The sequence below is a fragment of the Balaenoptera physalus genome, assembly GCF_965194825.1.
Source record: "Balaenoptera physalus genome assembly, chromosome: 17".
Taxonomy (NCBI): domain Eukaryota; kingdom Metazoa; phylum Chordata; class Mammalia; order Artiodactyla; family Balaenopteridae; genus Balaenoptera; species Balaenoptera physalus.
The window spans coordinates 85,435,110-85,463,048 of record NC_138895.1 but is presented as its reverse complement, the minus strand read 5'-3'; the positions used below and the strand labels follow the sequence as shown (position 1 = coordinate 85,463,048).

General features: G+C 63.8%; 3 protein-coding genes across 7 annotated transcripts in view; 2 read left to right on the top strand and 1 right to left on the bottom strand.

Moving 5' to 3' along the window:
* The first annotated feature begins 269 nt into the window (after nucleotides 1-269).
* SLC39A4 (solute carrier family 39 member 4) lies at nucleotides 270-5,892 on the top strand. Of its 2 annotated transcripts, XM_082433508.1 has the most exons (12): nucleotides 271-1,541; nucleotides 2,139-2,423; nucleotides 2,904-3,099; nucleotides 3,215-3,366; nucleotides 3,456-3,627; nucleotides 3,974-4,146; nucleotides 4,316-4,453; nucleotides 4,532-4,660; nucleotides 4,834-4,888; nucleotides 5,013-5,165; nucleotides 5,358-5,545; nucleotides 5,638-5,892. In XM_082433508.1, exons 1-12 carry the CDS (start codon nucleotides 1,209-1,211, stop codon nucleotides 5,764-5,766), a joined length of 2,103 nt encoding a protein of 700 aa, XP_082289634.1. In that variant the 5' UTR covers nucleotides 271-1,208; the 3' UTR covers nucleotides 5,767-5,892. The 2 variants fall into 2 exon arrangements, with proteins under 2 accessions (XP_082289635.1, XP_082289634.1); XM_082433509.1 differs by lacking the exons at nucleotides 3,215-3,366; nucleotides 3,456-3,627 and having other exon boundaries at nucleotides 270-1,541.
* Nucleotides 5,893-9,046: 3,154 nt separating this feature from the next.
* On the top strand, nucleotides 9,047-23,980 carry CPSF1 (cleavage and polyadenylation specific factor 1). 3 transcript variants are annotated; one of them, XM_082433504.1, is made up of 38 exons: nucleotides 9,047-9,337; nucleotides 15,594-15,621; nucleotides 15,714-15,856; nucleotides 16,004-16,084; nucleotides 16,170-16,321; nucleotides 16,404-16,550; nucleotides 16,710-16,849; nucleotides 16,923-17,033; nucleotides 17,118-17,211; nucleotides 17,297-17,384; nucleotides 17,458-17,580; nucleotides 17,662-17,713; nucleotides 17,797-17,891; nucleotides 18,234-18,308; nucleotides 18,390-18,470; nucleotides 18,545-18,634; nucleotides 18,849-18,959; nucleotides 19,046-19,187; nucleotides 19,273-19,451; nucleotides 19,531-19,664; nucleotides 19,747-19,921; nucleotides 20,005-20,211; nucleotides 20,281-20,370; nucleotides 20,461-20,604; nucleotides 20,688-20,840; nucleotides 21,178-21,213; nucleotides 21,623-21,739; nucleotides 21,833-21,923; nucleotides 21,995-22,079; nucleotides 22,165-22,306; nucleotides 22,405-22,557; nucleotides 22,634-22,810; nucleotides 22,911-22,977; nucleotides 23,065-23,112; nucleotides 23,196-23,351; nucleotides 23,431-23,560; nucleotides 23,642-23,780; nucleotides 23,862-23,980. In XM_082433504.1, exons 1-38 carry the CDS (start codon nucleotides 9,194-9,196, stop codon nucleotides 23,907-23,909), a joined length of 4,368 nt encoding a protein of 1,455 aa, XP_082289630.1. In that variant the 5' UTR covers nucleotides 9,047-9,193; the 3' UTR covers nucleotides 23,910-23,980. The 3 variants fall into 3 exon arrangements, with proteins under 3 accessions (XP_082289630.1, XP_082289629.1, XP_082289631.1); XM_082433503.1 differs by having other exon boundaries at nucleotides 19,528-19,664; XM_082433505.1 differs by lacking the exon at nucleotides 21,178-21,213 and having other exon boundaries at nucleotides 19,528-19,664.
* ADCK5 (aarF domain containing kinase 5) overlaps nucleotides 23,968-27,939 on the bottom strand; it is a 16,421-nt gene continuing 12,449 nt past the window's right edge. For both annotated transcript variants that reach the window (XM_082433511.1, XM_082433510.1), the window contains 12 exons: nucleotides 26,456-26,531; nucleotides 26,142-26,342; nucleotides 25,904-26,044; nucleotides 25,713-25,826; nucleotides 25,504-25,635; nucleotides 25,352-25,435; nucleotides 25,188-25,269; nucleotides 25,030-25,108; nucleotides 24,850-24,941; nucleotides 24,535-24,787; nucleotides 24,313-24,429; nucleotides 23,968-24,227 (listed from right to left, as the gene is read on the bottom strand). In XM_082433511.1, the coding sequence (XP_082289637.1) occupies nucleotides 24,122-24,227; nucleotides 24,313-24,429; nucleotides 24,535-24,787; nucleotides 24,850-24,941; nucleotides 25,030-25,108; nucleotides 25,188-25,269; nucleotides 25,352-25,435; nucleotides 25,504-25,635; nucleotides 25,713-25,826; nucleotides 25,904-26,044; nucleotides 26,142-26,342; nucleotides 26,456-26,531 (1,477 nt within the window). In that variant the 3' untranslated portion in view covers nucleotides 23,968-24,121. The remainder of the gene's footprint in view (nucleotides 24,228-24,312; nucleotides 24,430-24,534; nucleotides 24,788-24,849; nucleotides 24,942-25,029; nucleotides 25,109-25,187; nucleotides 25,270-25,351; nucleotides 25,436-25,503; nucleotides 25,636-25,712; nucleotides 25,827-25,903; nucleotides 26,045-26,141; nucleotides 26,343-26,455; nucleotides 26,532-27,939) is intronic.

Here is a 27,939-nt window from a genome sequence, read left to right as displayed (position 1 = left end):
TTGTTTGTGTGGGGCTTTGGCCATTTCCTGGGGAGTTTTCCCTGGAGGGTTTGGAGAGGGGCACATGACTCAGCCAGCACCTTATCTCAATTCCCTCGGATTCCAGCCCGCAAGAATTTCAACACAGAATTCCATTGCAGCTCAGGACCCCACCCCCAGGGAGGCCCTCGAAGGCTCTGGGGGTGTCTAAACTGCCCGAGCCAGGGGGCGGGGGGGCCCTGCTGGGGATGCTGCAGGGAGGGGAGGGGAGTGGGGTGGGGCCGTATGGGGGCTTTCAGGTGGGATGTGGGGACCGGGCCTGCGGTGGTGTCTTGGAACCTCTGCGCCAGGCCCCCTTGGCTTGAGGGCAGCTCTCAGAGACAGGGCCCCGGGAAGCAACACCCACGCTGAAACGGAGTTCCCCTAAAACCGAGTTCCTCTGCCAAGTTCCTGCGTAGCCTCTCTATGCAAACCTTATTCCCTGTCTTGTCCGACACCTGTTCCTCTCAAGACTGAGGAGCACCAAAAAAAAGGGGGGGATTGAAACTGAGCAGGACCCGGGGGGGGGGCCTCCTGAGTACAAATCCTTCCCTTGTCCCCCGTTTCTTGTTTGTAGGAAATGGGCTTCATTCAGCCCCCTAAGACCTTCCCTGAGTTCCAAAGGGCAGGTTCAAACCGTTGCTAATCAGGGAAGGGAGGGGATGTGGAAACAAAGGAGGGGCAGTCAAGAAACTACAGCCTTAGGGCAAGGTCCTGGCTCCCCTTGGAGCTCTTCTGCCAGAACGAAGGCCCCCACCCAGGTGGAGGATGGCGACTACCAGCTGGGACCCCACAGCACCGCCGCCACCTCCCCACCAACCACTCAGGAGAAAGTCACATGCCCTGCTGCCCTCACCCCAAAGTTTGCCTATTAAAGACTCCCCAGAAACCATCGGGGAGTTCAGGGTTTTTAAGCACGAGCCACCCGTTCTCCTTGCTCGGCCCCCCAGTAAACCCTCCTCTGCTCCAGACTCGGACGTTTCGGTTTGTTTGGCCTCACTGTGCGTTGGGCACACAGACTTGCATTCGGTAACAAGATCCTTGCGGGAGCAGAGGGGGTGGCCCGGGGCCACAGCTCAGTGGGCCCAGCCCGGGCTCGCCCCCCGCGGGCAGCAGCACCTCGCTCAGGGAGGACCTGGAATGGTTAACCTGCGACACCTCCAGCAGCCAATCACAGGGCCCCGCAGGAAATGCCTGGAGAGCCTCGCCGGGGCGGGCGGGTCCCAGCCCAGCCCGAGTCTGGCACCAGGCAGCCCATGCGGCCCACAGCCACCCAGGCGACCATGGCCTCCCTGGAACTCAGAGCACCTGGGGGCCGCAGCTTGGTTGGCCCGGCCGGGCCCAAGCCAGGGCTGCTGCTGGCCTTGCTGGCCGCGCTGGCGTTGACCGGGACGGCGACCCCACCTGCCCGTCTGCTGACCCTGCTGTCCTCAGGCCAAGGTGTTCTGGACCGCACGGCGCTGGGCAGCCTGTTAAATACACTAGCGGCCCGTGTGCACTGCGCCGATGGGCCGTGTGGAAAGGTAACGGCCCCACCCGACGGGTCCCCCGGCCCCAGCCCCAGCCCGCCGCTCCACCCCGAGGGCCGGCGGCAAAGGGCCCGGGCAAACTCCAGGAGGCGGGCCGAGTGCAGTGGCCTGGCGCCTGGGCCCTGCCTGCAGGCCCGAGCCCACCTTTCCCCACTCTGCATTCAGACCCTCCTGCCCTCCCTGTTGGTGGGGCGGTGGCGTGTAGGGACCCGCGGCTCCGGGACCCCAGGGCTGCCCCACCCCCACCCCCACCCCGTCAGCCCCCAGGACAGCAAAGTGGCAGTGGTTCCAGGAAGAAATCACCCTGAGGTGGAGGGACCCCTGTGTGTGTGTGTGTGTGTGTGTGTGTGTGTGTGTGTGTGTGTGTGTGTGTGTGTGTGTGTGTGTGTGTGTGTGTGTGTACGCGCGTGCAGGCGCAGTCCTGTCATTGGGGGGGATGGTGGGGAGAGTATGTGAGTGAGCAGGTGATGGAGGGGTATCGCTGTGAGAGGGATGGAGAGGACGGTGGTCCTTGTGTGAGGCCCCCGCAGGGAAGGGGGCGGCTCCTGGGCCACAGATACCTGGCCCCTGCCCACCTGTCTCTGCCCACAGTGCCTGTCTGTGGAAGACGCCCTGGCCCTGGGCAGGCCTGAGAAGCCAGGGCTCCGCTCCGGTCCAGCCCTGGAGCCCAGGCACATCGCCCGCCTCAGTGCTGCCGCCGCCCTCTACCTCAGCAACCCGGAGGGCACCTGTGCGGATGTCTGGGCTGGCCGCTGGGCCTCCCGCGCCGACCAGCTCCTGGCCCTGCTCGAGAGCCCTGAGGCCCTGACCCCAGGCCTGACTCGGCTGCTGCAGAAGATTCAGGCCCAGGCCGCTGGCCGGCCCACTTCCGCGGAGGTGGGGGCTCGGGCGGGCTGGCCGGGGGGGCGGTGGGTGAGGAGGAGCCAAGAGGGATTGAGGGGACGGGGACCCCTTAGGGGGTTGGGCCTCGACGCCTTTCTGGGCACTTTGGGGAGTCTGGGCCGGGGGAATCACAAATGGACGCTCACCACTGAGTCAGGCAGGGCTGCAGGGGCCCCAGGAGGGGACCTGACCCTGGACGGGGTCTGAGAAAGATCCTGGGGCTACAGGGAGGAACGCTGGGGGGAAGGTGGGGGCCTGGACCCGCTGGGCCAGGAAGGGGGAGGCCTGTGGTACCAGGGAGGGGCCCCAAGCAGGGGAGGGGCCCAGCCCAGGTCTTACGTGAACAGGAAGAAGTGGTGCTCCCAGGAGGCTGGTCCAGGGTCACTGGAGTCCAGGGGGCACCAGGGGCAATGGCAGAGCTAGAGGCCAGGAAGTCCACGTTGCCAGTGAGGCTGAGGTCCAGCTCCTCCCCAGGCCTGTGTAGACCTGCCTCAGCTGTTGGAGGAAGCGGCGGGGGTGGGGTCTCCCGGCAGCCCCGGCCCAGTGCTGGCTGCCCTGCTGGACCACGTCAGGAACGGGTCCTGCTTCCGAGCCCTGCCGACCCCTCAGTACTTCGTGGACTTCGTGTTCCGGCAGCACAGCAGCGAGAACCCCAACATCACACTGGATGGTGAGGCCTGAGCTGGGCCACTGGGCAGGGAGTGCCCTGAACCCCAGCATCGGTGCCCCTGGGGAGCGCAGGGCTGGAGCCCACACAAACTTTGTCACTCTGTCCTCCCTGCCAGAGCTGGAGGCCTTGATGCAGCGCCTGGGGGTGGGCAGAGCGACCGAGACCCATGGTGACCACAGTGATCACGGTCATCTGGGAGAGGGGGCCAACCGCCAGGGCCCTGTGCCCCTTGCCACCCCCAACAGCAGCTCCAGCATGTGGGACACAGTGAGCAGCCCATGCGCCCTAGTCCTGGAGAGAGGTGGGGTCCCACTAGTCTGCTCAGGTCCCTGACCCCCAGGCCTGTCACCCCCCAGGTATGCCTGAGTGCTGGAGATGTGATGGCTGTGTATGGGCTGTCTGAGCAGGCTGGGGTGACACCAGAGGCCTGGGCCCAACTGAGCCCTGCCCTGCTCCAGCAGCAACTGAGTGGGGCCTGCAGCCCCCAGCCTGAGCAGCCCACCCAGGACCAGCTCAGCCAGGTGGAGAGTGAGTGCCCACCTCCCCAGCTGTGCCTGGCTGTGCCCAGGGGGCTGGCAGCATGGAGGTGGGACCGAAAAGGGAGGAGGAAGTGGCCGCTGGGTTTGGGAGGGGTGGGGAGAGCTGGGCCAGGGCTGGCAGGAGAAAGAGCCATTGGCGTAGAGGGGTAGAAGGGAATATGGGGGCCTGAAAGGGAAGAGGATGGAGTTTTGAGGCCGGAGGGCTAGCGTGAGCAGCCCTGGCGGGTCTTGCTCACTCCGGGACCCCACCTGGACACCCTTCCCTGGGAAGCAGGGGTGGGGGGCTGAGGCTGAGAGGGAGGCTCTCACTGTGTCGTCCCCCCCCCCCCCACCAGGGTACCTATATGGCTCACTGGCTACGCTGCTCATCTGCCTCAGCTCCATTTTCGGGCTCTCGCTCCTCACCTGTGCCAAATGCAGCACTGCTACCCACTACATCATCCAGACCTTCCTGAGCATGGCCGTAGGCGCGCTCACAGGCGACGCGCTTCTGCACTTGACGCCTCAGGTTGGCCCCCTGCCCACCAGGACCCTCCCTCCCCCACCAGGGACTCCCCTACCCAGCCTTCCTTCCAGGCACACCCTCCTGGGACCCTTCCCTGACCCCTAACCCCTATCTCCTTGTCTGGGGGGAGGAGGCCCTGGGGCAACTGGCCCAGTGCCCTCTGCCCACCCAGGTGCTGGGGCTGCACTCACATGATGGCGAAGGCCTTGGCTCGCAGCCCACCTGGCGCCTCCTAGCTGTGCTGGGTGGTCTCTATGCCTTCTTCCTGTTCGAGAGCCTCTTCAACCTCTTGCTACCCCTGGACCCGGAGGTCAGGTGCATGGGGGCTGGACGCGGTGTGGGGAGGAGGGGGGTTGGCGTGGTGGACCCTGAGCCGCTGTCCCCGCAGGACCGAAAGGACGGGCCCTGCAGCCACGGACACAGTCACGGCGGCCACAGCCATGGCGTGTCCCTGCAGCTAGCGCCGAGCGATCTCCGGCCTCCCAAGCAGCCCCACGAGGGCTCGCGCGCAGACCTGGTGAGCTGGTTCTGGCCGGACGTCCCTACCCCACGCGGAGCCCTGTCTGCACTCCCAGCCCCCACGCCAAGGCTTCTGCCCTTGGCCTGAGCTGAGGACCTAGCTCCGCGAGCCCCTCCTCTCCTCCCGGCCCAGAGGCTCATCTACGCGGACCGCATCCCCCCCCCCAACAGGTGGCGGAGGAGAGCCCCGAACTGCTGAGCCCGGAGCCCCGGAGATTGAGCCCAGGTGAGCCCTGAGGGAGGCCCCGGAAGCATTGGGTGCCAGGGGTTCGGTGCGCGGCACAGGCGCGGGGGGGGCGGGGGCGAGGAGGTGCGAGGCAGATGCCCACCCACGCCGGCCGCGCCCGCAGAGCTGAGACTGCTGCCCTACGTGATCACGCTGGGAGACGCCGTGCACAACTTCGCCGACGGTCTGGCCGTGGGTGCCGCCTTCTCGTCCTCCTGGAAGACGGGACTGGCCACCTCGCTGGCCGTGTTCTGCCACGAGGTGCCGCACGAGCTGGGTGAGCCGCGAGAGGTTCCAACGGGGCGGGGGCGGGGCCTGCCCGTAGTGGGCGGGGCCTTCCTGGGGTGCGGTTGGTTGGTTGGCGGGACAGTTGGGAGGGACTATCGGAGCGGGGCGAGGTCTGTCGGGGGGTGGGCGGGCCCGTCGGGTGGGCGGGGCTCTAGGCCTGACCCCGCCCCGCCCGCCCCAGGGGACTTCGCAGCCCTGCTGCACGCGGGGCTGTCGGTGCGCCGGGCGCTGCTGCTGAACTTGGCCTCGGGGCTCACGGCCTTCATCGGCCTCTACTTGGCGCTCGCTGTACGCGTCGGCGAAGACGGCGAGACCTGGATCCTGGCGGTAGCAACTGGCCTCTTCCTCTACGTGGCGCTCTGCGACATGGTCAGTGCGGAGTGCGGGAGGGGACTGCCGTGGGCGGGAGCTGAGCAGGAACTCTGAGCTCACTTCTGACCCAGCGCCCACCTCCTCCTCAGCTCCCGGCCATGCTGAACGTGCGGGACCGGCGGCCCTGGCTCCTCTTCCTGCTGCACAACGTGGGCCTGCTGGGCGGCTGGACCGTCCTGCTGCTGTTGTCGCTGTATGAGGATAATATCACCCTCTGATAGCCTCTGCCCCAGTCTCGGCCCTTGACTCTGGCTCCTGGCCCTGCACTATCTCAGCCCTTAAAAACCGCAGCCACCCGGAGAGCCCCGGCACCCATCTTCAATAAAGACACTCTTGTCCTTGGAGCCCAGCCTGCTCACCTCGCTGGGAGGGAAGGGTCTCCCACCAAGAAAGGTCGACAGGTGGGGCAGTATCTCTCCCCACAGCAGTGCCTGGTGCCTGATGAGGAGCCAGGATAGCTGAGCTCAGGGACCTCCAAGTAGCCAGCCTCAGTCCCCTCATCTGTAATGCATGGGAAGCAAAGCCAGAGAAATCGGCCAGGGTCTGTGGGCCGCAGGTAGGACCTGGGGTCCAATCAGGAATCAAATGTGTTTGCTTGTAGCAGAAAAAACAAAACAAGCAGCAGCACTTACACAGATGAGGGCTTGTTTCTCTCTCATGAAAAATGGGCCTGGAGATAATCAGACCAGAGTGTGTGGCAACCCTCAGTGAGGCCCAGGCCTCTACTATTCTGCCCCACTGTCCTCAGCAGAAGTGTCCATCCTCAGAGTCCCCTCGTGGTAGTTTCCTAGGGCTGTAGCACAGCCCACCACACACTGGGTGCCTTAGGACGTCAGAAATTTATTTTCTCAGAGTTCTGGAGGCAGAAGTCTGAAATCAAGGGGTCAGCAGGCTGTGCTCCTCTGAAGTCTCTAGGGAAGAATCTGTTATGTGAGCTTCTACTGGCTTCTTGTACTTGCCGCCCCATCACCCCTCCCACCCCCCAGCCTTGCACCATCCTCCAGCCCATCACCGTCCCTCTCGAGCAACTTTGAGCCCCCACTTCCACTGACAGCCTCCTTAAATTTCCCATTGAAGAAGTACGTCCACCAGGCAGGCCCACATCTGCTTTCCTGCTGGCAGCCCCACAACCTCCCAGTCCCTCTGCCCCCCTTCTCCTCCTGTCTGCCTGGAATGGAGCTGCGCCCCGCCTGCTGCTGCTCTCCCAGCACTGTGCTCCTTCAGCATCCCTGCCTCTCTCTGCACCGACCACCTCTCTCCCACAAACAAACTCTCATTCCTGTGTCAGGGCACTTGCCACATGCCAGGCTCGAGTCTGAGGGCTCTGTGGCCACTGACCTGTTTATCCATCACAGATGCCCTGCGCTGTGGGTGCCATGACTATGCCCATCTGACTTGGATGAGGAGAGTTAAGTGTTCTGGCCACAGCCCCAGCTCTGCCCCTGCTCCCTCCTCTAGTACATCCTCAGGGTGGCTCTGGCTACAGTTTTTGTTATGACTTTTTTTTTTTTTTTCATGCTATCAGAACTTTATTAGGTGGAGTTTGGGCAAAAGAGAAAACTTCTGAAACAGTCACCCACCTGGTTCAGGATGACCGGAATAGAGGAGCCTTTGCTTGGAGACATGCTCTCACTGAGATGAAAGCATATCTTTGATTTTTTAAAAGGGGAGCTGACAGGCTGAATATCTCTGAGTGTAAATTCAGATTATTTTAAAAATGGTCAGCCAGAGGAAGGCAAGTCTCTGGGGTCAAGACCAGAACAGAAGCAGAAGCCCCTGCTCTGTATGGAGACAAACGGGTACCACTTTTATGTTGGGCAGGGGTGGGGGGTGTGGCGGGGGACATATCTCTGCTATTCCCAGATCAAGATTTGGAGGGAGGGAAACATGACAAATGATAAAAGGACCAGTTTCTCAAAAATCGAGGGATAAAGTAATTGCACTAGGACGAAAACTCAAATAATGGTTTACAAGGGAGCGAGATAAGTCGTGATTCTTCACTGGTACCTGACCCCAATATTCAGACTGCCTTAAACCAGCCTGCCAGGGGGCTATGTATTAATAGAAGGCCTGAAGGGAAAAGGGGAAGAGGGGGCTTATTTTGCTACAGCAAGAAGGGGCTTGAGTGGGGAGAGTAGCAGCTGGCCCCCACTCCCCCAAGACTTCTATCACATCCACAAATATATATAAATACATTATATAAAATAGCAAGTCTGGGAGGCAGGCTCCCCACAAAGGCTCGGGTGACACAGTTACACGTCGCAGGAATTCTAGGAAAGGGCACGGGGCTCCTAGAGAAATGGGCTCCGTGTGTTCTCTCCTGCCCAGGGTAAGCTCTGCCCCAGCCCACCCCTCTTTTCAGGGTTCAGTTTTGTTATGACTTTTAAAGGGGTTTGCTGTGACTTAGGGGTCACACACCTGCCCAGGCATCCAAGTGACCCCTTTGTCCACCGCTCAAGGGTCCAGATTTGAAGCCTTGTTGCTGAAATGAGCAAGTGAGCGGATCTGGATGCAACATGAACACATATTTCTATGCCATTTTCTCGGGTGTGACTATGCTTTCTTGTTTTATTTCCCAAGATTCCGTTTCTTGAGAATTCCCTGGCGGTCCAGGGGTTAGGACTCCGCGCTCCCACTGCAGGGGGCACGGGTTGATCCCTGGTCGGGGGATTAAGATCCCGCAAGCCGCGCGGGGCGACCAAAAAAAAAAAAAAAAAAAAAATTCTGTTTCTAAATCCCAGACCTGTTCGCGGGTACCTAGGGCGAGTCCCTGCCAAGTGAGGAGAGGACTGCTTAGCTGTGCATGGTCCTGGCTCCAGGGCTCTTGAAGTGGGCAACTGTGCCAGGCCTCGGGAGGGAGCAGTGGGCACGAGGCGCGAAAAGTGCCGTTCTGCGGGGAGGGGCTCGTAGAGGGGCCGGCGGGACCACCAGCAGCTACGCGACCGCCAGTGCCAGTCAGGGCCGTGCGCTGTGAGTGCGCGTGTTTTGGTGGGGGCGGGGGGTCGCTCTGCGGGGGAACACTGAGCAGGGACGGGACACGGCATCTCCAGGAAGCTCTCCCTGGACTAGTCGGGCGTCCGCCGCACTAGCGGCACCTGCCGGGGCGTAATTTGGCGAGTGTTTACGTCCGGGGGTCTCTGCCCTCCCGGCCTCCACACTGCGAGGCTCGCCTGGCTGAGCTTCGGCACCCGACAGGGCGCCTAAGACCTCGCCTCTTTCTGCGGGCGAGACCCTCAGCGGTGACCCCATTCTGGGGTCCTGGGGCGGGCAGGGCCCTGAGCCGCCTCAGCCCCCGTCCGGCTTCCAACACGCTCCTGCGTTCGCCCGCAGTGGGACCCTGGATCTCGAGAGAGCTCGGTTTTCGGGGCTCCGGAGGCGGAGCCTCGAGGCCGCCCCAGACCACCAGGGGCCGCTGTCGCCCCCGCGGCAGCTGCGCCTTGGCGGCGCTGCGCAAGCGCAGAAACACGGAATCTCGGCGCGCGGCTTCCGGGCCCTGCCGGGCCGTGTTCACTGCCGTACGGGTCCCCCGCCACCCGGCTCCAACTGCTAGGTGGGCGGCCGGCGGGCGGGCGGTCCTGTGGTCGTGCGCCGGCGGCTCGGCTCATCCTGTCGCCTTCCGGCCCTGTGCAGCCCGGGCTCGGCGCCATGTACGCCGTATACAAACAGGCGCATCCGCCCACCGGCCTCGAGTTCTCGATGTATTGCAACTTTTTTAACAACAGCGAGCGCAACCTCGTGGTGGCCGGGACCTCGCAGCTCTACGTGTACCGCCTCAACCGCGACGCCGAGGTAGGTAGGCCCGCTCCAGCCGCAGCGCCGCGCGGCGAGGGGTGCCCGGTAGAGACAGAGGCAGGACAGACGGGCCCCGTGGTTGGTTGTGTCCAGAGCCTGTTCTCTTCGCTGCCGCGTTCCTCGACCTCTTCCCACTCCTGGCGGGCTCGGAGGCCTGCCCTGCGCGTCTCATTTGCTCTTTCGTTTTTTTAGCAAATTACATGAACACCTGCTGTGTGCTAGGTGGTAGCGATGCAGTAGTGAACAAAACCTGCAAAAACTTGGGGCAGGAGGACACCCGCTGACCAAATGCGCACGTGCGGACACACCTGTAGACACACTGCAGCCTGCAGAAGGGGCAGCTGAGGAAATAGAGGAGAGAATGAGTGATCAGAGGAGGCTCCTTTAGGCAGAGTAGGAGTTTGTTGGGGGAAGAACTTTCCTGGCAAAGAGAACAAGGCTGGGTGTAGGTGTGGGTCGGAGGTCGGTAAAGTGTGATGAACCCATCAGTAGAGGAGATACTTTGGTTGCCGGAGGTGTGAGGTTTGGTCCAGGGGGACTTCTTGCCAGAGGCGGCTTCTCATCTGTTCTTGAAGGGGGAGTAGGAGCCGGGAGTAAGAGCCAGGCGCAAGGATGGGGAGGGGGTAGGTTCCAGGCAGAAGGAAGGCCTGTGCGCAGGCCAGAAGTAATTGAGTGTGGGGAGGGGGTGAGGGGTTGTACTGGGGTGCAGAGTGGAGGTGGGGTGGGAGGGGTTGTCGTCCGCGGTGCAGCAGGTGGACAGGGCCAGAGGGCAGCCAGGAGGACGCCGCCTTCCTGGGCACCTACCTCAGGACATGGGTGTTTGTTTTGTGTTAAACGTGTGTACTGCTGTACTAATTCACACGTGACAAAGCAAGCAAAATATAGAAGGATGTGAGAGCTTTGCGACTGAATACGTGTCGTTAAAAAATCTTAGTTTAAGCTTTTGCGATACAGCAGTTTTGAGGTCAGTGTTTGGCTTTTGTCAACATTTCAATCAAAACTGAAAAAGAAATTTTGCAAATAAATATATATGGTTCCGCACTGAACAGGAGGACCTTTGCTTACTGAATCTGAGACTGGTTTTCAGTCAACTTTCAGAGACAGACTGGAAGTTTTTTTTTTTTTTTTTAATAATTTATTTATTCATTTATTTTATTTTTGGCTGTGTTGGGTCTTTGTTGCTGCGCACGGGCTTTCTCTAGTTGCTCCGAGCAGGGGCTACTCTTCGTTGTAGTGTGCAGGCTTCTCGTTGCGGTGGCTTCTCTTGTTGCGGAGCTCGGGCTCTAGACGCGCGGGCTTCAGTAGTTGTGGCTCGCAGGCTCCAGAGCACAGGCTCAGTAGTTGTGGCGCACGGGCTTAGTTGCTCCGTGGCATGTGGGATCTTCCCGGACCAGGGCTCGAACCCGTGTCCCCTGCATTAGCAGGCGGATTCTTAACCACTGCGCCACCAGGGAAGTCCGAGGAAGTTTTTACATTGTTACGTGTTTTACAAATGGGTTCACAGCATCTTGGGAGGGGTTGGTGAGCGCTGCCTCAGAGCACCGCCGCCGTGGTGGTGCTCTGGTTCTGGTTGGGGGGGCGGACCACACGCTGCCAGCACGTCACATGCTGGAGGCGAAAGTGCCTGCGCCCACCAACAGGATGGGATGGAGCCAGGCGTGGTCTAAAGCTCCCCTCCTTGGGCAGGTGAGATTTGAGTGGGCGAGGGGGATGGTGTGGGGAGAAGAGCTTCCAGGCAGAGCCGAAGGTCCCAGGGCAGTAGGGGCATGTGTTCCGGGACCAGCCCAGCGGCGGAGAGGGAGGGAGGAGTGAGCAGGTGAGAGCAGAGGGTCAGGGGGTGACGGGCCGGGGTTGGGGCATTGGCACCGCAGCCTTCTGGGCCATTGTGGGAACTGAGTGGTGACTTGAGGCAGATGGGGAATTAAGGTTTGGGCAGAGGAGCGAGCTGACCGGACGGTGTCTCCCAGGGTCGCCGTGGCCGCTGTGCGGAGGAGCAGCGGGTGCTAGAGGTGGCAGGAGGCGCTTGGGTCAGGACGGACGGATGTGGGGATGTGCGGTGGGCAGGGGAGAGGAGCCCAGGGCGATGCCGAGGCTCTTCAGGGTCGAGGCTTTGCCTGGGTCGGAATTGCGGTCTGAGCACCTGCAGTGCAGAGTTGCCGGCACCTGAGAAGGGAGAAGGCTGCGGGGAGGGCGTGGGCACTGGGGTCAGGAGCTCATTTTGGACATCGTAGGAGTTACTTGTTGCTGCATCACAAGGTGCCCCAAAGCTCAGCAGCGTGAAACAGCGGGCACTGCCTCACGGGATCTCGGGTCGGGAAGCCGGGAGTGGCCCCGACAGGGTCTCTTGAGGCTGCAGTGAGACTTCGGCTGGGGTCGCCGTCCTCTGAAGGACCCACTGGGGTTGTGGTTTCTGCTTTCTTTCGAGTCGTCGGTTCCTCACCGTGCGGCCTCTCCACAGGGCTGCTCACCACACACAGCCCCCCCCAGGACGACTCAGCCCCCCGGGTTGGAAGCCCCTTGTCTTTTGTAACCTGATCTAGAAGTGGTCAGGGCCACGTGGACCTCCCAGCGCAGGGAGCTGCTGGGGCCACCACCGGCACTTCGAGGTGCTCACTCCACAGCCGGAGGCGATGTCCAGGAGGGGTTGGGGGCTGGAGCTGGAGGCGGGGTCTGCAGCCTGTGGGTGGTGTTTAGACGCGGTAGCAGCAGGTTGCGATCACCCCAAAGATGGCCCCTGGGGCGCCCCAGCATCAGGGGGTAGGAAGAAGAGAAGACGCCGTGGACGGGTCGGGAGCCGCATGGCCAGGGAGGTGGCAGCCAAGCCAGAGAGTGTTCTGGCGGTCGAGGGAGGGCAGCGTTTGGGGACCTGATGCTGGGTGCCATGTTTCTGAGCCTCAGGTGGGTCCTGAGGCCTGGAGGCCCCTGGTGACCCCGACGAGGAAGTCTGGTGGCAGGCAGGGGTGCGGGCCAGTGAGGCCAAGAGCCTGGTGCAGGAGGAGGGCCAGTACCAGTGGACCGAGACAGCTCCCTGGGAGAGGTTTGCGCAAAGGGAGGAGAAGAAATGGAGCAGGAACTGGTAGGAAGGGCAGGATTTTTTAAGGGGAGTGAGACGGCACATTTTGCTCCGAAGGGAAGGAGCCGCCTGTGCGGGGCCCCCGGCACAGCCCACTCTCAGCCCACCAAGATCCAAGGGAGCTTGCACGCCTCTGAAGGGCTGTAAACAATTCCACAGAAGATCCTTGACAGACCAGATGCAGCTGCAAAGCCTGAGTCAGATACTTGCTCCCCGGCCCTTCATAGGAAAGTTTGCCAACTCTTACGCCAGAGAGTGGAGCGTGTGGCAGCCGGAGATGGAGTGCGGGCTGGGGTGGAGTCCTCGGGTGGGTGAGCGTGTTGGGGATCAGCCTAGGCACTGCTGCGGGACAGCCTGCCCTGGAGCTTCAGATGGCACTGTCACCAGGGTGGCACACACCTGTGGGCGGCCGGGAGCTTGGATGGCACAGCAGGGACCGTGGGGACGCCTGGCCTCTGCTCTGTGAGGTCTGGGTCTTGTCTGGGTGACTTGAAGGGCATGTCTCTCCCCTTTCTCTCCACGTGGCTGGCTTGGTTTTCGTGGCAGGCGGCCTTGAGGTAGTTGAGCTTCTTACGTTGAGGGAAGCGGCCAGTCGTGGCCAGGGCCAGACCCTGGGGGCACAGCGTCCCTTTTGTCACTGACTGTCCTTCAGAGCACCACCCCCAGCCCGGATTCAAGAGGGGGTGGTGAGCCCCCTCTGGAGGCTGTCTTCAGCCTGCCCCAAGGAATCAAGTGCAAGTGCGGGGGCTGCCGTGGTGACAGGAGGGAAGGAGAGAGTGGGGAGCAGATGGTGGGGCTGGGGCGTGTGCCTGGTCCCTCAGTCCTGGGGGAAGCAGACCCCCGGCAGCTGCGGGAGCGGCAGGTCTTGCTGCTTTGCAGGGCCGGGCAGCTGTGACCTCCGGGAGGAAAGAAAGTGAATAGCACTTTCTTGAAATTAAGGATAGTCTCAAGTAAATAGAAAATGTACCATGGATGGGAAGTCTCAATATTGTAGAGATGCCATACCCTCTCCAAATGAATCCAAAAATCGTGTCCTTTTTCTCGAAGTTGCCATAAGATTTCTTGTTAGATTTCATAATCTTGATTCTCAGATTTACATGGAAGAGCCAAAAATCAAGAATGTATAATTTTATTTATTTTTAAGAATTTCTAAAAAAATTAATTTACATTTTATTTATTTATTTTTGGCCGTGTTGGGCCTTCGTTGCTGCGCGTGTGCTTTCTCTGGTTGTGGCGAGCGGGGGCTACTCTTTGTTGCGGTGCGCGGGCTTCTCATTGTGGTGGCTTCTCTTGTTGCGGAGCACGGGCTCTAGGCGCACGGGCTTCAGTAGTTGTGGCGCACGGGCTCAGTAGTTGTGGCTCGTGGGCTCTAGAGCACAGGCTCAGTAGTTGTGGCGCACGGGCTTGGTTGCTCCGCGGCATGTGGGATCTTCCCGGCCCAGGGCTTGACCCCATGTCCCCCGCACTGGCAGGCGGACTCCCAACCACTGCGCCTCCAGGGAAGCCCGCGTTGTTTTCTAATTAGCTACCTTTGCGGCCACAGCGGGTCTCTGTGGTTTAGTACAATCTGGCTCCACTGAGCTTCCCCAAACAGCACAGAGTCCTTGTAACCCTTTATCCTCTTGACCCCCGCGCTTTGTCCTGTTGTCGCAGGTTTTGCTCCTGCATCGGTTAGAAGCTCTGCAGGACATGACTGTTGTTGTTAGCACTTCGGTGTCACATAATTTCAGACCCAGAAAAGTTGCAAAAGCACAAAGATTTCCTGTGGACGCTCACCCAGAGTCCCGAAGGTGAACATTGTGTCTGTCTCTTTTTCCTGGACCTGGAGGAGAAGTTGCAGGCAGGGACCCCTTGCGGCACGTGGGATCTTCGTTGCGGCATGCGGGCTTCTTAGTTGTGGCACGCGTGTGGGACCTTAGTTCCCCGACCAGGGATCAAACCAGGGCCCCCTGCATTGGGAGTGCGGGGTCTTAACCACTGGACCACCAGGGAAGTCCCTGAATATCAGTTTTTATGAAGGTGTTGTCTCTTTTTGCCTCTGACCACTTTTATGATACTTGTCTTTGTCTTTGGTCTCCTATCTTTCAACTGCGACGTGCTTCTTTGTATTTACCCTGCTTCGGGACTTGCTGGCTGACCGTGAATCTGTAGGCCGGTGCTTCTTATTGGAATGTTTTTGGTCATTTCTTCAGTTATGGGTTCTGTCCTTTTCCTCCCTCCGTCCTTCTGTGTTGCCAGTGGTGTGTTAGACACTTTGATTATGTCCCTACGTCTCTTAAAATGGATTTACATTTTTACTCTGTGTCTTGCGTCTGTACAGAATTGCAGTTGGTCTCTGTGTCTTGACCTTGTGTCTGGCGAGGGGAGAGGGTGTCCTGGCCTAGTCCTCATCTGAAGGGCGACTTTCACATTGTAGTTCACGTGCGACACTTGTTATAGATTTACTGTGGATGACCTTTATTTGATTAAGGAAGTTGTATTCTTGGGTTAGTAAGAATTTCTATCATGAATGGGTCTAAATTTTATTAAATGTATTTCATATCCATTGAAAACAATACATGATTTTCCTCCTTAATTTTGAGACTTTGGTAGATTGTAGCGATGGGCATTTTTGTGGTAAACTGACTTTGCATGCCTGGAATAGCAACTTGGTTGTGGTGTAGTATCCTTTCAAATGTCGCCAGGCTCACTTGCAGACACCCTCCTGCCCTGGGGAAGGTAGTCGGTAGGACACAGATGGGGCGAGGGCCATAGCCCCGTGTTGGGGTCACCGTCACGCCCAGTTCGGGCTCAGGGGTGCGCCCGGCATGTCAGCAGAGCCGGGGTTCCTTCTTCATAGCAATCACGTGTCATTGGCAGCTGGTGGCAGCCATGGCCGGGCCCAGGGTGAGTCTGGGGTGGTTTGGGGGTGCACAGAGAGTGCTGTCCATCCTTTGACCCTGAGCGTCCCGTGTCGGGACGGCTGCTGGGGAAGCTGGGTGGGGAGCTTCCTGAGGAGGAGCCCTGGGGCGGGCTGGGGACCCCAGATGCCAGTGTGAGTCTGTGGGCACGGCCGTCTCCAGCAGTGTCTAGTCGTGAGCCCCGTGGGACTCCTGGCTGCAGGGCTGGCCTTGGGTGGTCTTCTCCTGTCCCTCCATGAGGTGCGCCCCTCACTGCCCTCCCTCCTTCTCCCTCCTACAGGTGCCAACCAAGAATGACAGGAGCGCGGGTGAGTGAGCGCAGGGTGACTGCCTGGCCGTGCACCTGGGGGTTGGCGGCCGGGGCACGGGGCCCAGATCCCTACCCACTGGCTCTCCGCAGAGGGGAAGGCTCACCGGGAGCACCGGGAAAAGCTGGAGCTGGTGGCTTCCTTCTCTTTCTTCGGCAACGTCATGTCCATGGCCAGCGTGCAGCTGGCGGGCGCCAAGAGGGATGCCCTGCTCCTGAGCTTCAAGGATGCCAAGGTGGGAGTGGGAAGTGGGGGTGGGGGGGCGGGGGCGGGGCGGGCGGGGCGGTGGGGCTGCGGTGGGCGGGCGGGGGCGGGGCAGGCGGGAGCGGGCGGGGCAGTGGGGCTGCGGTGGGCGGGCCCAGTGCTGACCTGCCGCCCCCAGCTGTCGGTGGTGGAGTACGACCCCGGCACCCACGACCTCAAGACCCTGTCTCTGCACTACTTTGAGGAGCCTGAGCTGCGGGTAGGCCTAGCCCCGCCCCCTGCCCCGCCCCCTGCCTCCCCGTGGGGTCCCCTGCCAGGGCCTGCCTGATGCCCCTCCCCCGCAGGACGGCTTCGTGCAGAACGTGCACACGCCGCGGGTGCGCGTGGACCCTGACGGGCGCTGCGCGGCCATGCTCATCTACGGCACGCGGCTGGTGGTCCTGCCCTTCCGCAGGGAGAGCCTGGCCGAGGAGCACGAGGGGCTCGTGGGTGAGGGGTGAGTGCCCGGGCAGGGGAGGGGAGGCGCTGCCGAGCCCGGGTTCCCCTCCCCGTGCCCAGCTGAAGCCCTTTGCCCCCAGGCAGAGGTCCAGCTTCCTGCCCAGCTACATCATTGACGTGAGGGCCCTGGACGAGAAGCTTCTCAACATTGTCGACCTGCAGTTCCTGCACGGCTACTACGAGCCCACCCTGCTCATCCTGTTTGAGCCCAACCAGACCTGGCCTGGGTGAGGCCCTGCGCTGCTGTGGCCATGGCTGTGGCCCTGACCCGGAGAGAGGCCCGCCCCGGGGGAGGGAGGGAGGGGCCGGGCGAGTCTCAGTGGCGTGGGACTGGGGACTGATGTGCTGTGACTGGCCCCCTGGCCGACCCGCTGTCGTGGTCCCAGGCGGGTGGCTGTGCGGCAGGACACGTGCTCCATCGTGGCCATTTCGCTGAACATCACGCAGAAGGTCCACCCCGTCATCTGGTCCCTCACCAGCCTGCCTTTTGACTGCACCCAGGCCCTTGCCGTGCCCAAGCCCATAGGTGAGGTGGGGCTGCTTGGAGGGGGTGGGTACGGAGGGCACTGGGCCCCACCCACCAGCGTGTCCACCTCCAGGCGGGGTTGTGGTCTTTGCTGTCAACTCGCTGCTATACCTGAACCAGAGCGTCCCCCCGTACGGCGTGGCCCTCAACAGCCTCACCACCGGCACCACTGCCTTCCCCCTGCGTGAGTGTCAGGGTGACGGGGCCGAGGGGCGGGGGCGGGGGGAGGGGCGGGAGGCTGCCTGGTCCGGCTGACTCCCCACCACAGGCACCCAGGAGGGCGTGCGGATCACCTTGGACTGTGCCCAGGCAGCCTTCATCTCCTACGACAAGATGGTCATCTCCCTCAAGGGCGGCGAGATGTGAGTCTCCCCCTCCAGGGAGCCCCGAACTCTCCGGCGGGTGGTGTGGTCCCCCCGCGCCAGCTCAGCGTGCCCCTCCCGGCAGCTACGTGCTGACACTCATCACGGACGGCATGCGCAGCGTCCGCGCCTTCCACTTCGACAAGGCCGCCGCCAGCGTCCTCACCACGAGCGTGAGTGGGGTCTCGGGGGGGGACGGCCCCGGGTCCGGGCTGGGCCCCGCCCTCACCCCCGTCCTGCCTTCAGATGGTCACCATGGAGCCCGGATATCTGTTCCTTGGCTCTCGCCTGGGCAACTCCCTGCTCCTCAAGTACACGGAAAAGCTGCAGGAGCCCCCGGCCGGCACCGCCCGAGAGGTTGCCGACAAGGTGGGTGCGGGGCCTGTGGGACGCTGCCCTCCCGTGCGGGGCGGCCTCGGGGGGCTGCTCACCGCCCCACCTGCCTCACAGGAGGAGCCGCCTTCCAAGAAGAAGCGCGTGGACGCCACAGCCGGCTGGTCAGGTGAGGGCCGTCAGGTGAGGGCCGAGGGCGGGGGCTGGACTGGGCAGCCAGGTGGGCTCAGGTGGCCTTTCCGCATGCTGTAGGGGGCAAGTCAGCGCCGCAGGACGAGGTGGACGAGATCGAGGTGTACGGCAGCGAGGCCCAGTCCGGCACGCAGCTGGCCACTTACTCCTTTGAGGTGAGGCTGGGCGTAGGGGGGTCGCTGCCCGCCTGCCCTCCTGCCCTCCTCCCTGCCTGCCCTCGTGCCCGCCTGCCCGCCTGCCCTCCTCCCCGCCTGCCCTCATGCCTGCCTGCCCACCTCCCCGCCTGCCCTCCTGCCCTCCTCCCTGCCTGCCCTTGTGCCCGCCTGCCCGCCTGCCCTCCTCCCCGCCTGCCCTCCTGCCCTCCTCCCCACCTGCCCTCGTGCCTGCCTGCCCTCCTCCCCGCCTGCCCTCCTGCCCTCCTCCCCGCCTGCCCTCCTGCCCACCTACCCGCCTGCCCTCGTGCCCGCCTGCCCGCATGACCACTGCTGTGCCCGCAGGTGTGTGACAGCATCCTCAACATCGGACCCTGTGCCAATGCCGCCATGGGCGAGCCCGCCTTCCTCTCTGAAGAGGTGCCCGGTCGGGGGCGAGGTGGCGGGGGGCAGGTTGCACAGCAGGGAGGTGCCGTCCTCACCCCCCTGCCCCCCATGCAGTTTCAGAACAGTCCCGAGCCAGACCTGGAGATTGTGGTGTGCTCCGGCTACGGGAAGAACGGGGCCCTGTCGGTGCTGCAGGTGTGTGGGGGGCAGGGGTGGCGCCTCCTGGCGGGGCCCGGGTGCGCTTGCTGATACCCCTCGTGTCCTTCCAGAAGAGCATCCGGCCCCAGGTGGTGACCACCTTTGAGCTTCCTGGCTGCTATGACATGTGGACAGTCATCGCCCCTGTGCGTAAGGAGCAGGTAGGTGCACCCCAGGTTGGCGAGGCCTGGGCGGTGCGGGGGCGCAGTGCTGCTACCCACCTGGCCCGTGTGTGGGTGGCCCGGAGGCCGCCGGTCCCAGCACCGGGCTCTGCCGTGCAGCTCAGGTGGGCTTGGCCACGGGCTTGCTCTGGCTCGGCGCTCCAAGCACCTGGGGCTGGGGAGTGGGATTCCTGCTCTCCTTCTGCCTTCACAGGAGGAGACCACTAAGGGGGAGGGGGCGGAGCAGGAGCCCAGCGCCCCCGAAGCAGATGACGATGGGCGGAGACACGGGTTCCTTATCCTGAGCCGGGAAGACTCCACCATGGTGATGGGGCCCACCTGGCAGCCTGGGGCGGGGGGGCCGCTGGTGGGGGGTGCACCTCACCCACCATCACCCACCGTCACCCACAGATCCTACAGACGGGGCAGGAGATCATGGAGCTGGACACCAGCGGCTTCGCCACGCAGGGCCCCACAGTCTTTGCTGGCAACATCGGGGACAATCGCTACATCGTGCAAGTGTCGCCACTCGGCATCCGCCTGTTGGAAGGAGGTGGGCCGGGCCACGCGGGCAGGCGGGATGGGGTCCAGGGCTAGTGCGTGCCAACTGCCCTTTGCTGACCAGCCTGTGTCCGCAGTGAACCAGCTGCACTTCATCCCCGTGGACCTGGGCTCCCCCATCGTGCAGTGCGCTGTGGCCGACCCCTACGTGGTCATCATGAGTGCTGAGGGCCACATCACCATGTTCCTGCTCAAGAGTGACTCGTATGGGGGCCGCCACCACCGCCTGGCGCTGCACAAGCCCCCGCTGCACCACGTAGGCTCCCTCCTCCGTCCCTGGGGCCTGCTGACCCCCCCCCCGCCCCCCCCACTGAGCCCCCCTATCCCCGCAGCAGTCCAAGGTGATTACGCTCTGCGTGTACCGGGACGTCAGCGGCATGTTCACCACCGAGAGCCGCCTGGGCGGGGCCCGCGACGAGATGGGCGGCCGCAGCGGCTCAGAGGCCGAGTGCCAGGGCTCAGAGACCAGGTGTGTGCGGGGCTGGGCTGCAGGCTGGGACCGGGGTCCCTGGGGCAGGCTGCCTGTGACTGACGTGTCTGCTGGCCCCCAGCCCCACGGTGGACGACGAGGAGGAGATGCTTTACGGGGACTCGGGCTCCCTCTTCAGCCCCAGCAAGGAGGAGGCCCGCAGGAGCAGCCAGCCCCCCGCCGACCGGGACCCCACCCCCTTCCGGGCTGAGCCCACCCACTGGTGCCTGCTGGTGCGGGAGAATGGAACCATGGAGGTGGGTGGCGCCCCGTGTCCAGCGTGGCCCCCGTCCCCCGCTTGTGCCCCGCCCCGCCTGGCTAACTGCCGCTGTCCCCGCAGATCTACCAGCTCCCCGACTGGCGGCTGGTGTTCCTGGTGAAGAACTTCCCTGTGGGGCAGCGGGTCCTGGTGGACAGCTCCTTTGGTCAGCCCACCACCCAGGGCGAGGCCCGGAAGGAGGAGGCCACGCGCCAGGGCGAGCTGCCCCTCGTCAAGGAGGTGCTGCTGGTGGCGCTGGGGAGCCGCCAGCGCAGGCCCTACTTGCTGGTGAGTGTGGCCCTGCCCGCCCCTGGGCTCTGCACAGCCCCCGCCCCCTGACGCCCCGCATGCCCCCAGGTGCACGTGGACCAGGAGCTGCTCGTTTATGAGGCCTTCCCCCACGACTCACAGCTCGGCCAGGGGAACCTCAAAGTTCGCTTCAAGAAGGTGCAGTGTCTGGGCCATGCTGGGTGTGGGGAGGATGTGGGGCGGGGGCGGGGGCGGGACCTGGCCCTCACAGCAGCAGTGCCCCCCCAGGTCCCGCACGGCATCAACTTCCGAGAGAAGAAGCCAAAGCCGTCCAAGAAGAAGGCAGAAGGTGGCAGCGCTGAGGAGGGCGCTGGGGCCCGAGGCCGTGTGGCGCGGTTCCGCTACTTTGAGGACATCTATGGCTACTCTGGGGTAGGCTGGCGGCTCCAAGGGAGCCTGGGCTGGGGCCGACAGGGCTCCGGCCCCAGCAGCCTCCTCATGCTGCCTGCCCCCAGGTGTTCATCTGCGGCCCCTCGCCCCACTGGCTCCTGGTGACTGGCCGGGGGGCCCTGCGGCTGCACCCCATGGGCATCGATGGCCCCATTGACTCCTTCGCCCCATTCCACAACGTCAACTGCCCCCGCGGCTTCCTGTACTTCAACAGACAGGTAGGGAGGCCCCATGCGGCCCAGCCTGGCTCTCTGACACTCGCCGATGGTGCCCAAGCAGGACCAGGTGCTGGGGCCCCAGAAAAGAGGCCCTCAGTGGCTCGGGATGGGGGCACCCTGGAATGGAGAGTCAGGGGGTGTCCAGAGGGTGGTGGGAGCCAAGGCCGAGTTGGGGAAGTTGGGACTGGAGGCTGTGGCCCACAAGGGCACCCACCTGGGCAACCAGGGTCCAGTCACTGCTCTGCTGGCTCGGACCCCAGCTCTGCCCCTTAGAAGCTGTGTGACTGGGTGAGATGCTCACCCTCTCTGAACCTGAGTTTCCTCACCTGTCACCAAGGTGTCAGCACTCCGAGGACTCAGTGATGGTGACGTGGTAGGTGCTCTGTAGGTGCTGGCGCGCTTACAACCGTGGGCGGAGGAAACCGGCTCAGGGCCCCGGCGGGGCAGCCGTGCTTGTTTGTGCAGACCCTGGCGTGGCCTGTGTGTGTGCCGCCCACCCTTTGCCTGCGGCCTCCAGCACCCCCTGAGCCTGGCTCCTCCCTTGTCCCGGCCCAGACCACAGCTGTGGCCAGTGTCCCAGCCCTGGGTGAGCTTGGCTGAAGGGATGGGAAGCCCATGAAGCACAGGACATGGTCTCTTCAAGGCCTCGCCTGGACGCTGCGGTCCCTCACCACCCATTCCAGCAGAGCTGAGGGCTGACCCAAGGGAGCCCTTGGAGGCCTGGGTTCATCGGCTTGGCCTTTGGGGTGTGCCAGCCCTCGCTAACCCCCTGCCCCACCCAGGGCGAGCTGAGGATCAGTGTCTTGCCTGCCTACTTGTCCTACGATGCCCCGTGGCCTGTCAGGAAGATCCCGCTGCGCTGCACGGCCCACTATGTGGCTTACCATGTGGAGTCCAAGGTCTGACACCGCCCCCCGCCCCACCACGCCAGGGACCTTTGGGGCCTGGGGGCCCGGCCTCTGGCATGTGACACCCTCCACCCGCCCCCCCAGGTGTATGCTGTTGCCACCAGCACCAACACGCCGTGCACCCGCATCCCGCGCATGACGGGCGAGGAGAAGGAGTTTGAGACCATTGAGAGAGGTGCGAGGTGCCCCAGGCTGGGCCCGTTCTCGGGGCCACCCTCCCTGACTGTCACCCCTTTGTCCGTGCAGATGACCGTTACATCCACCCTCAGCAGGAGGCCTTCTCCATCCAGCTCATCTCTCCGGTCAGCTGGGAGGCCATCCCCAACGCCAGGTGAGGCTGGGCCCAGGTCGGGGCTGGTGGCTGGCCTGGGCTGGTGTCCTGGCCTGGGCTGGTGTCCTGACCTGGGCTGATGCAGGATTGAGCTGGAGGAGTGGGAGCATGTGACCTGCATGAAGACGGTGTCACTGCGCAGTGAGGAAACCGTGTCGGGTCTCAAGGGCTATGTAGCCGCCGGGACCTGCCTCATGCAAGGGGAGGAGGTCACGTGCCGAGGGCGGGTAAGTGGCCGGCAGGGGGTGGGAGGCAGGCAGTGCCCAGTGGCCTGCACGCATCCTCTGTGAATCACCCCCCTGACAGATCCCACCTTCCCTGACAGATCCTGATCATGGACGTGATCGAGGTGGTGCCCGAGCCCGGCCAGCCCCTGACCAAGAACAAGTTCAAGGTCTTGTACGAGAAGGAGCAGAAGGGGCCCGTGACCGCCCTGTGCCACTGCAATGGCCACCTGGTGTCAGCCATCGGCCAGAAGGTGTGCCCCTCTCCGCCCACCCCAGCGCCCACCACTCACTGTCCACCACTCACCGCCCACCCCTCCCACCCCCCAGATCTTCCTGTGGAGCCTGCGGGCCAGCGAGCTGACAGGCATGGCCTTCATCGACACACAACTCTACATCCACCAGATGATCAGCGTCAAGAACTTCATCCTGGCCGCGGACGTCATGAAGAGCATCTCGCTGCTGCGCTACCAGGAGGAGAGCAAGACGCTGAGCCTTGTGTCCCGGGTACCGAGGGGCTGGGCTGCACAGCAGGTGGGTGGGTGCTGCCCCAGGCCCACCCTGACGACCGTCCCCCCCCTCCCCTCCCCTCCCCTCCCGTCCTCAGGACGCCAAGCCCCTGGAAGTGTACAGCGTGGACTTCATGGTGGACAATGCCCAGCTGGGCTTCCTGGGTGAGCGCGGGGGCTGGGGTCCCTGGGACCTCACTGGGGCTGGGGCTGGGGCTGGGGCTGGGGCTGACCATGGGCTCTGTTCCCTAGTGTCCGACCGTGACCGCAACCTCATGGTCTACATGTACCTGCCAGAGGGTGAGTGCTCCCTCCACCCTCTCCTGGGCAGGGGGTCAGGCATGGGGCCGGGCAGGCAGTGACCTGAGGTCCCTCTGGCCCAGCCAAGGAGAGCTTCGGGGGCATGCGGCTGCTGCGCCGGGCGGACTTCCACGTGGGCGCCCATGTGAACACGTTCTGGAGGACCCCCTGCCGGGGGGCTGCTGAAGGGCCCAGCAAGAAGTCCGTTGTGTGGGAGAACAAGCACATCACGTGGTTTGGTGAGTGTGGGGCGGAGGGGGTCAAGGTGGCAGTGGGGTGTGGTGGGGCTCCACGGGGCTCACGCCGTGTCCGCTTTAGCCACACTGGACGGCGGCATCGGCCTCCTGCTGCCCATGCAGGAGAAGACCTACCGGCGGCTGCTGATGCTGCAGAACGCACTGACCACCATGCTGCCCCACCACGCCGGCCTCAACCCGCGTGCCTTCCGGTGAGCCTGCCGCCCCCCGCCCCCCTGTCCCAGCACCCCGCATCTGTCCCGACTCTTCACTGCCTCCGTGCCTACCCCCAGGATGCTGCACGTGGACCGGCGCGTCCTACAGAATGCGGTGCGCAACGTCCTGGATGGGGAGCTGCTCAACCGCTACCTGTACCTGAGCACCATGGAGCGCGGGGAGCTGGCCAAGAAGATTGGCACCACGCCCGACATCGTGAGCCGCCCTGCCCCTCCACGTGCCCCCAGCCACCCCCCTACCCCTGCCCCCTGCCCTCACCCACCTCTCTCCCTGCAGATCCTGGACGACCTGTTGGAGACGGACCGAGTCACTGCCCACTTCTAGACCCCTGGATACTGCCACTTCCCCCACCCCCCTTTTGTACAAAACACGATGAAAAACATTTGATTTGAGAAGAGCGTGTGGTCATTTCAGGCCCGACTCCAGGCCACAGTCACTCCAGTGCCCCCAGGTCTTTCTTAGGCATCTGTGCCTTGGCCCTGGCCGGCCCGTCAGCCTGCGGTGGCGTGAGCTCTGTGATCCTCGTGCGGGGGGCCCTAGGTCTCCAGGAACTCGTACAGCGCCTTGGTCTTGGGCACGAGGCCCAGGTGGACCAGGACTCGGACCAGGAGGGCGGTGATCCGCATCGACAGGGTCTCCAGCCTGGGGTGGGGGAGTCAAGGCGTTGCAGGTTGGTGGGGGGCGGGCCCTGGCTACCCCGCCCTTCGGACCCCGCGCGCCTGCTCACCTCAGAGCCACTTCAAACTTCAACGACTCCCAGATGACCCTGATGTGGCGCAGGAGGCTGGCGCCGTAGACGTTCTGGCACGTGGCGCCCGCCAGGCGGCTCCAGCCCCGGACTGCGCTGCACGGAGACCACCGACCAGCGGTCAGCCCCGCCTCCTGGCCCCGGCCCTCCTGGCCCCGGCCCCGCCCCTCCTGCTGCGCGGAGCTGGGTGGGGGGGCCCACCTCTTGGCCATGAGGAAGTAGCGGTCCACTGGGGCGCCCAGGGCGGTGTTGATGGCGCGCACGGTGTTGAGGTTGCGCAGCACAAGCAGCATGGGCCGCGGCAGGGCCTTGAGCACGGCCATGACCTCCTCGAAGTGCTCCCGCGCCATGTCCCGCATGTAGGCCGCCTCCTCACGGCTCAGCAGGTGCGAGCGCCACAGCTGCCGCAGGCGCACAGGCCGCTGCATGAGCACCTCGGAGAACAGGAAGTAGTCTGGGGGGGCCTGAGCCAGGGCTGTGCGCCCTCCCCGCCTCACACCCACACCCCGGCCTCACCTTGCACCCCGAGCGCAGCTGCGTGCGCCTTCATGGCAGCCTCGTCCCTCAGGATGATGGCCCGCCACAGCTGGCACAGGGCTGACCGGTCCCTGGGGGGCCCAGCAATGAGCGGGGGGTGGGGGGAGGCCGGCCTGCGGGGCAGGGTGTGCCCACCCAGTCCCCGCACCCCCAGCTTACTTCTCATCCAGGAACTGGTACAGCCCATGGTCCAGCAGCACCAGCTGTCCCTTCCCATCGGGGCCTTTCCGCACCAGAACTAGGGACAGGGCGTGCCGTCTCACACCGCCCCACCCTGAGCCCAGACCCGACTCCCACCCCCTCAGGCCTTCTCCTACCATTGCCAGGGTGGGGGTCAGAGTGGACGAAGCCTGTGTAAAATATCTGCTCGGCAAAGGCCTTGATCAGTTTCTCCGCTATCTGGGGAGAGGACAGGCCACAGGCCATCGTTCTGGGCCCACGGCACATGTACCCTCGCCCGCCCCAGGCACACAGCACTCACATCCCGCACCGCCAGCCCCATGGTCTTGATGGCCTCCACGTCGTTGACCTTGCAGCCCTCACAGAATTCCGCCGTCAGCACGCGCTGGGAGAGGACAGGCGCCTCAGCTCAGCAGGCCTGCACACCCCCGCCCAGGAGGGGACCCAGCCCACCTTGCTGGACACGTCCCAGTGTACGCGTGGCACCACGACATAGCGGAAGTGCTGCAGCTCCCGTGCACAGCGCTCGGCATTGCGGCCCTCGTTCTCAAAGTCCAACTCCTGGGCCAGGGTCCCCTTCAGGTCCTGGGGGCCACATGGGCAGCTGGAGGTCCAGCTCAGGAGGCGGCCCACCCCCGGCCCCCTCGGGCCCCCACGGGTACCTGGAGGACCCAGCTGAAGCCGAAGCTGGGGTGCATGAGCTCAACGAGCTGCAGCAGGAGCTCCAGGGTGTAGATGTCGCCCTCGAAGCGGTCCCGCAGGTCGATGTACTGCACCTGCACGGGAGGCTGCAGGGAGGACTGGCCACCGGCGCCCGGGTGCCCCCCGCGGCGCCCCGCGGCGCCCCGCGTACCTTCACGGCCACCACGGTGCCGTCGTGCAGCCTGGCACGGTGCACCTGGGCCAGGCTTGCCGCTGCGATGGGCTGGTAGTCAAACTCCTGGAAAAGCTCGTGGGGCGGGGCCCGGAAGTCTTCGAGGAACAGCTCGTCCACCTGGCAGGACAGGGGGGTGGGGTGGGGGCGGGGTGGGGGCGTGGCTTGGAGCAGCGTGCGGCCGCTCCCCCCCTCCGCGCTCCCTCGAAGGGCTCACCTCCCGGAAGCCCTGCGTGAGAGCCCTGTCCTCCAGCACCCGCAGTGTCTTGATGTACTCGGGGGGCAGCAGGTGGTTGAAGGAGCACAGCCCCTGGCCCAGCTTCACGTAGAGGCCCCCGTTGCTGATGGCCCCAGCCACCAGGGCGTCGGCCGCCCGCTGGTGACATGCAGACATCACCTCCAAGTACCCCGGGCTGTTCTGACCACAGGTATAGAGGGAAGGGATGGGGGCGGGCGGGCACCTCCACCTGGGCACCCCCATCCCCGCAGGCCGCAGGCCAGGCCCAGCCAGGCCAGGACGCAGGAACAAACCTCCTCCACCCCTCGCAGGACGACATTTGTGCACCACCAGTAGTCCAGGGAGATCTGCAGGCCGACCCTCAAAGACCTGTGGGCAGAGGCGGCCCTCAGCCCCAGCGGGCACTCGCCTCAGATGCCTGCCAGCACCCCGGACCGCTGTGAGCACCTGGCAGGGCTGCTGGGCTCTCGGGACTGCGTGGCCAGCAGGTCAGCCTCAGCCGCTGGGCTGTGGGCTGGGCAGCCTGCATCCACACCACCCCTCAGCCCCGGAACGTGCACCCGGGGGCGCCTGGGACAGGAACGGGGGCCTCGGGCCCTAACAAGCAGGCGCGCTCTTTCCATCTTTGATAACACTTGCTACACATGAAAATCCATCCACGAGCTCGCACAGCTGCAATGGCTGCTCCGTCTGTGGACATGCCCTCACTCGGGCGCCCCCTGCACCACCGGTCCTGTCTCCTCTGCACCCCGACTGGAGTGGACACGAGCCCCTGGGGCTCAAACGCCGGAGCTGGGCCTGCTCTCCCGGCTGAGGGCACGCCCCGGGCAGGCCCGCAGGCCCAGGCCTTCTGGTGTGCGCAGGGGTCCTCGCTCACTCCCACGCCCCAGGCTACGGACAAGGCAGCCCTGGGTCTGCAGAGGGGAGGATCCGGGACCAGAATCCAGGCCTCCAGTGCCGCAGACCGCAGCCCCTCAAACCGTCACGAGCAGGGTGTGGGGCTCCTGCTTCTTGGGGCCCCGGTGCAGGCCGAGCCTCCGCCCGCCCCAGCATGTCCTGTTTCAGCCCCTCTGCCGCGAGGGGCCAGGATGAAAAGGTGGGAAGGAAGAGGCTGCCAGATCCTGCACAGGCTTCCTGCCCTCCCAGCAGCCGTGGAGACCGGTGTCTCAGAGCAATGAGGTCAGCCCAGACTGAGTGCCAGGAACCGGGTCTGTCCCACCCACCCCAGCCTGACACAGGAAGCAAACAGGGCTGTCTGTGAGGCAGGGTGAGCAAGGAGACAGGATTTCTCTGAGCTCCCCGAGACCCAAAGAGGAGCTGCCCTCCTTCCTGAATAATTCGTCCAAAAGCTAATGCGAGGTCTGCACAGGGGTGAGGGTAGGGGTGCAGGTGAGGGCGGTGGGGTGATGGCTATACTCGGGGTGGCCTAGCTAATAAGTCAGTAAATTAGGGACAAGGGGAGCCGGACTTCTCCCAGTTGGACAAGGAGTTACAGACACAGAAAGGGAGAAAACCAGAATGACCCGTGTGGGAAATGGAACAGCGGGTTTGCCGTCGATGGCTGACTACAGAAGCAAACATATGGCCCTGGGCGTGTGTGTTCACAGCCACACACGCGCGCACGACCGCAGCCCTTGTCCATGGAGGAGCCTGGGGCAGACACAGCCCAGAGCGGCGAGCACACCGGCGTCACCGTGGCCCCTGAGCCCCTGCTCCATCCCGAAGAACCATGGGGAGACAGGCTGCTTCCAAGGCTGAGCCTGGAGTGGCTGTGCTG